The sequence below is a fragment of the Myotis brandtii genome, unplaced genomic scaffold, assembly GCF_000412655.1.
Source record: "Myotis brandtii unplaced genomic scaffold, ASM41265v1 scaffold490, whole genome shotgun sequence".
Taxonomy (NCBI): domain Eukaryota; kingdom Metazoa; phylum Chordata; class Mammalia; order Chiroptera; family Vespertilionidae; genus Myotis; species Myotis brandtii.
The window spans coordinates 1,107,850-1,114,950 of NW_005368708.1; the positions used below are offsets into that span (position 1 = coordinate 1,107,850).

A 7,101-nucleotide genomic window follows, 5' to 3' on the forward strand; every position below is an offset into this window, starting at 1 on the left:
GCGCACCCCGCACCGGAGGAGGGTCTTTGCTCCCCGCCCTGGCTGGGAAAGGGACCCACCTGGAGAATGGCTCTTTCCAGGGGGCGGGGCAAGCTGTGGCGTTTTTCTCCCTGGGATGCTGGAACAAGTGCCCGGCCCAACGCATGCCTAGCCCCTCCCAGAAAGGAGACCACGCAAGGGAAATGAGGCTTCCCTTTTTCCACCGCTGTACTGGTTAGGTCCTGAAAAGCTGAAGGATAGAGATCTTCATACGACTGAGGTCCCAGTGACTCCCCATTGCGTTCAGGGTGGCGACGAGGTTAGGCCACTTTCTGAGAGATGGCTCAAAGCTGGAGTTGAGCCTTAAAAAGGAATAGCATTAGTTAGTTAATATTAAATACTAGAGTAATAGGAGTAAAAAAAAAAAAAGCCCTGGAAAGAACTGCACATGTACATGCATTCAGCCTCTCTGGGAAACACTAACCCAAAGGAAAAATAGACATCTCGAGTGGCCTTCCCAAGGCTGAGGCGGCGGCGGGCGCAGGCAGCGGTGGCTCCACTTTCCCCTCCTCGGTGGGTGGAGGAGACAGAAACGGTGCTGGGTACGCTCCCCTTTCCTCTGTCTCCGGACACCTCCACCAGCCCCTTCGCGCTGTGAGGTCTCTCACCTCGGACACAAGACTGTTCCTGCCCGGATATGGCTCGTGGACAGCAGAAGATTCAGTCTCAGCAGAAAAATGACAAAAAGCATTCCGGACAAAAGAAGAAACAAGGACATGACCAAAAGGCTGCTGCCAAAGCTACCTTAATCTATACCTGCACTGTCTGTAGGACACAAATGCCAGACCCTAAGACCTTCAAGCAGCACTTTGAGAGCAAGCATCCTAAGACTCCACTTCCTCCAGAATTGGCTGATGTCCAGGCATAATCTAACAAACGTTGATCAGCAAAAATAAAGGGGCTACAGAAACACTCATTTTTATGCTGTTCCCTTTTGGGCTTCACGCAAAGACAATTCTGTGTAAATGTACAGTTGACTCTAATTTGAAAATGTGAAAATCAGTCCATCCTTGTTATAAAAAATTTTTACAATTGTAATTATATTGATGTTCATAATGTGTAAAATAACTCATTTAATAAAGTAGTACTTTGATTTTACAACAACAACAATAACAAAAACAACATCTCAAGAAATAGCACTAATGATATAGACTTTGGTATTTGGGTCAACTAAAATAAGGACCAAGTACAGGAAAAGAAAAAACATCAGCAGATGGTTAAGGCAGGGGGAGATACATAAGAAGAAATAAAGAAAAATTGTCAATTCATAAATGATGGCCAAAGTAATACATCCCTTCTGGAATCTAAAGAAATCAAATAGAGGAGAAGATCCACTCCAAAAGCAGGCAGTTCTTCACTAAGTTTTTCTTACATGACATTTTGCTTCAGACCTGCCAGGAGAGAATTAAGACAGCAGTAGGCTTGGGACAAGAGTACAAGAAGGACAGGTAAGTTGGGAGCAGCAAAGACTAACTTAGCTGGGGAACTTCCATTTCAAAATCTCACCACCATTGTATTTTCCACAACTGTAATACCTTCTTGGGGAAATTGCAAGCCAAGAGATCATGTTTATTCTCTTCCTACCATCCCAACTGTACTTGGGCTCCCCTGAGAATGGCCCACCATTCTAACAAAGGTTAAAAAGGGACCCACTCTTTGTGATAAATGCCAAACCCTAATTTCCCCTACAACTCCTATGAAAAGAAATATGAGGTATGGTAATCCCTAACATTCGTGTAGTTCAAAGCTACATTACCTCCTTTAAGCCTCACAGTAACTCTCAGGTAGGTTGGGAAAACATTTTTATCTTGATTTTACAGATGAGAAAATGGATGCAGAGATGGTGTGATACTATATTTGAAGCTGATCTGCATTACTCAACTCAGTGTAATAAATTTGACAGATATTTCTTAAGCACCAGATACTACAGAGATGGGTAGAAAGTCTCACATCTGTGCCTATCAATCAACACTTTCTGGTAGAACAGGGAGTATTGGTGGTGCCCCTCCAGGAGTACTGTAAGGGGTTTTTAAAAAGTAAAGATGTGTTGTTTCAAGGAGTCTGCAACCTCACCGGAAAAGACAAAACTGACACAACAAATAAAAACAAACAATAAAAGACAATGTATAATTAAGTGCTAAATTGTGTACTCTGGGCTAAGTGCTGTGGGAGTTTAGAGAAAAGAGAAAATCCATGAACCAGAGCTCAACCAGGAAGGTTTGATGAAGGAGACCCAAGATGGATGTTGATGAATGGGTGGGACTGGAGAAGCCGAAGGACCAGACAAAGAGGTAGGGTCACGGGAGAGGGAAGAGCCCCAGAGACTTGAGCCAAGGATGAGAGACTGCAGGGTGGAGCAGGAAGGAGGGGCAGCCTCTGATGGGTTCTGGGATGCTGGAAGGGAAGTTGCTCAACAATGAATAGATGGATGGATGGATGGATGGATGGATGGATGGATGGATGGATAGGTGGACGGACTGACGGACAAGAGGCACACCCAGAGTGACCCAATAGCAATAATATTTAAAACAAGAACTCAGGAGGAGAAAATGGCATTTTAAAAATGTTTTAATATCTAAGGAATTCTAAGCACTGTTCTTTACTTCTACAACAGCTTTTTTAATACAAGAAATAGTTATCAAACTTCAAAATAGATAAGAATATAAAACTATAAACATTCATATCACTTAAGGCTGACAGTAAATAAGAACATTTTAGAAGAGAATTTTTGTATACTCTTGCAGTTCTAAACTTACACACTTGTTTCAGCTCCATCATGGCCAAAAAAAAATAATATATTCGGGAATAGCCAAGAGATATCTTTAAGTTATGCTTTTTTTCCTTTTAAATCCAGCATCAGTGCCCTACATAAAGATAACCACAAACTCAGAACAAAGTAGTGGTTCTTCTAGGGAAAAGTTTTCTAAAGCAGGGGTTGTAAAACTAAGACCAGTACCTGATTTTATATGGCTCATGAACTAAGAATGGGTTTTACATTTTTTTAATGGCTGAAAAAATTATTAGTGTTTCCTGTGCACCAAGCAATATTTCAGGACACATAAAAATTATATGAAACTTACATTTGCCAAGCCGGCATGGCTCAGTGGTTGAGCATCGACCTATGAACCAGAAGGTTGCAGTTCGATTCCCCATCAGAGCACATGCCTGGGTTGCAGGCTAGATCCCCAGTGTGGGGCATGCGGGAGGCAGACGATCAATGATTCTCTCCCATCATTGATGTTTCTATCTCTCTCTTCCTCTCCCTCCCTCTCTGAAATCAATAAACATATATGTTAAAAGAAACATTTCAGTGTCCATAACCAAGTTTGGTTGGAACAGTCATGTGTTGTCTGTGGTTCTTTTCACACTATGATGGCAGAGTTGGGTTATTGCCTAAAATATTTACTCTCTGACCCTTTATTGAAAAAATTTGTTGACTTCTAAAGTATGGAAACCTAATAGTTTTTTTGTTTTGTTTTTTGCCTACAGCTGATCTTTGGGTTACCTGGGAGGGGGCGATATGGAGAATTCATTTTGAGCTTCTGAATTTTCATGAGTGATACTGAGATACTTCATATTGTATCTCAAAGATTGGTGAACTTTAAAAAGTACTTATTGAAGGACTGACCACTGTACAGTAGCCCCCTGTTGTAGGTGGCAGGAATGACACTGGGTGTTAGACCGGTAGGGTCAGACCAGACCTGGGTTCAGCAACCTCCATACTTGAGTTCTGGCTCAGAAAGAATTCAGAGCCAAGACCCAAACTATAAGAAAACATTTATTGCCCTGACTAGTTTGGCTCAGTGGCTAGAGTGTCAGCCTGTGGACTGAAGAGTCCCAGGTTCGATTCCGGTCAAGGGCATGTACCTTGGTTGCGGGCACATCCCCAGTCGGGGGTGTGCAGGAGGCAGCTGATGGATGTTTCTCTCTCATGGATGTTTCTAACTCTCTATCCCTCTCCCTTCCTCTCTGTAAAAAATCAATAAAATATATTTTTTAAAAGAAGAAGACATTTATTTGTAAAATCATAGAGGTAGAAGAAGTAATTCATACAAGAGATGGGCTCAGGAAACAAGCTGTGGAAGCAAAAGAAGGGCCCTCAGAGCTTGGGAGTGAGGAAAATAATGGTAAGGCACCTAGAGGGTGGAAAAGGGGAAAGGGAAACTGAAAAGGGAAAGGCACCAGCATGCTCCCTGGAGGGAGAGCCCTCTGGGTCCTCCACCCTAAGTGTTTTAAGGGTGGAGATTTTAGGGGAGGTCACAGGGGAAGCTCTTAATAGAATATTCAGCAGCTTTCCAGGTGTGTCCTTTCAGGGTCTAGGTCTCCACTGATTGGTCGGTGGCTGCGTCAGGGCAGGGGGTCATTATTCAATGCAGCTGGTCCTGAGGTCAGCCATGGGGTTGCTGGTCTGGTTTATTGCTTTTCTAGGCCTGGAGCTGAAATACAACTGAGGTCTAAGTGTTCTCTCAAGAGAGGAAAGGTCAGGGGATCCAAACTGCATGACCATCGATATGCTAGGGATGAAGGCCACTCTGGGGGCAATGCCCACCCTACAATTGTCCTTTGCTAAGCACCTGAGGCTTTCCACCCTGGAGACCTTCTGTACCATCATCCTTGCTCTGCTCATGTCTGTCTACCACACCCCCTCACCCTTGATCACAGTTTCCCTTTCCATGGTTTTAGTTACCCTTGGTCAACCATGGTCCAAAGATATTAAATGGAAAATTCAAGAAATAGACAATTCATAAGCTTTAAATTGTGTGCCGTTCTGAGTAACCCCGCCATGCTACCTGAGAGGTAAATCTTGCCTTTGTCCAGCGTCTCCCTGCTGGATTCGCTCCTCGCCCTCCCTTCCCCCCGCCATTAGTCACTCAGTAGTTCAGTTATCAGATGACTGGAGTACCTTCACGTTATCTACAAGAAGGGTGAGTACAGTACAATGAGATATTTTGAGAAAGATCACATTCACATAACTTTTATTACATATATTGTTATAATTGTTCATTTTATAACTGGCTATTGTTAACCTCTTACTGTGCCTAATAAATTAAGCTTTATCACAGGTATTTGCATATAGGAAAAAACGTAGTATATATAAGGTTCAGTACTATCTAATCATTTGTCTGATTTTACCTTTTTTTTTTTCTAGAAGTGAAGAAAGGTAGATCTTTAACAGTGGGAGTGGGAATACTATTCCCCTGGCAGCATTTTTTCATGAGAAAATTTCCTCTCTACTCCCAGAAGGGAATATTGATGAAATAACATTGCCACTTCTCACAGCTCCTCTTATTTACTCTTCTCTAAGGAAGAAGTGATAGGAGGGAGAAGAAACTGATCATTCTTGGCTCCAACAGTGTCTCTATGTCCCTCTCCGTCTCCCTCTGTTCCTCTCTTTTTCTCTCCCTCTCTCCCAACCACCACCACCCCTGAATTCTGCTACCTTCAGAGGGGACTCCACTCTATCCCTGCTTCTGCATGCAAAGTACACCTAGTTTGGGGCCACTCTCTGTTCCCACTTGCAGGACCTGATGGGTATAAGACATCAATTTCCTTTCAGCTTCCTAGGTAAGGGCCTATTTTGTAGATGCTCTCTGAAGTGGGGAGGGAATGGGATAGAGATAGTAAGAAGAAGCCTGATTGTGGTCACAAGTCCAATCCAAATGTCCAGTCCAATTCCAGCAACAATGAAGCTGACGTATCCCCATGGACCTTATCCAATTCATTCTACACTCATAGAGAAAAAGAGGGGTTGAAATACTTGCACCGTCATATGCCCTACAAACCACTAATAACAATGGAATCTTACAAGTTACAGTCTCCCATAAAACCAGTTTTGAACATAAAATTATATCCTGTACCCACCTGTGTGTGTGTGAGAGAGAGAGAGAGAGAGAGAGAGCTCTTTTTTCATATACCAGCTCCATCCTCTGAAGAAAAAGCTTGACAAATTGAGAAGGTAGCTGTTCTCAAGCAACAAACAGCTTGTTCTCAGCAGCCCTGCTGGCCTCTTATGTAAGTTATCAGACAGTTCACCTCTCTCCATGGAATGAAGCCTTTGGTAGTCCTGGGAATGGCTGAGCGGAAACGTTAAAGCTTTCTGTGCACTGGGAAAGCCCAATAGTCATGTCAGACAAACTGGAACCAACAGTTCTCACTACTCATTAACAATAGCAAGCTGTCTGACCTTGGGAAGGCAGCTTCCTGCTTTGTTTCCCTGAACAGGATTTTGGATAGTAATTATCCTAGTCATATATTTTCACAGTGCTTTTAAAAATCACTTATAACACTCAAATATACTTCAGGGCTTTTTTTTTCTATGTTTTAAGGAATTAAAAACATTTCTTACTTATTTAGCACTTCAGTCATAAATTTGAGAAATTATTATTTATTAAGTTGTTAAAATTCTGAAAATCAACTTTTCAGGAGCTATTTGTGTTTCTGGAAAATGTGGGGTTCACTAAATAAGTCAGGGTAGGCTAACTACTGAAACAAACATAGTAATGACTTATTTCTTGCTCATGTCACAGTACAATGGTCGTGGATGGGGGTTGTTCATTCAAAGACACCCTCTAGGAGCTCCTCCATCCCCTGGGACCTTAAAGTCCTCCACTAGATGCTCTGCACTTGACAGTTATAAAAATAAAGAAGGAGCTCAGCAGAGCTGGAGAGAGTGCATGAAAGATTGCTTTTATAGTGGAGTTTATGGGGCAGGGCCAAAGGTGGGACATATCTTCCTGCTTTCTATTGATTAGAGCTGAGTCATATGATCATACCAAACTGCAAGGGAGTCTGGGAAATGTAGTCAAGCTGTATACCCAGGAAGAAGAAATGGGTTTGGGGAACATCTAGCCAGATTCTGACATAATTACCATGTAAAAATGTCAGACCTATTGTAGACACTGTTAATTCACTGCCAAGATTCCTGTCACCAGGCAATGCACCTTCAGTGAGTGTTGTCTGATAATAGCACACAACTGCTACTTTCTTTAAAGACTTCCCCTGGAGCCAACCTGGAGCCAATTCAGGTTACAACTCCACACTCTCCTCCCCCCCCCCCCCCCC

The 7,101-nt window shown here is 42.8% G+C and overlaps 1 protein-coding gene across 1 annotated transcript; it reads left to right on the forward strand.

The window, feature by feature from the left end:
• Positions 1–504: 504 nt before the first annotated feature.
• On the forward strand, positions 505–907 carry LOC102249960 (zinc finger protein 706). The gene has a single exon (XM_005876616.2). The coding sequence runs from the start codon at positions 677–679 to the stop codon at positions 905–907; it is 231 nt and encodes a 76-aa protein (XP_005876678.1). The 5' UTR covers positions 505–676.
• The last annotated feature ends 6,194 nt before the right edge of the window (positions 908–7,101 follow it).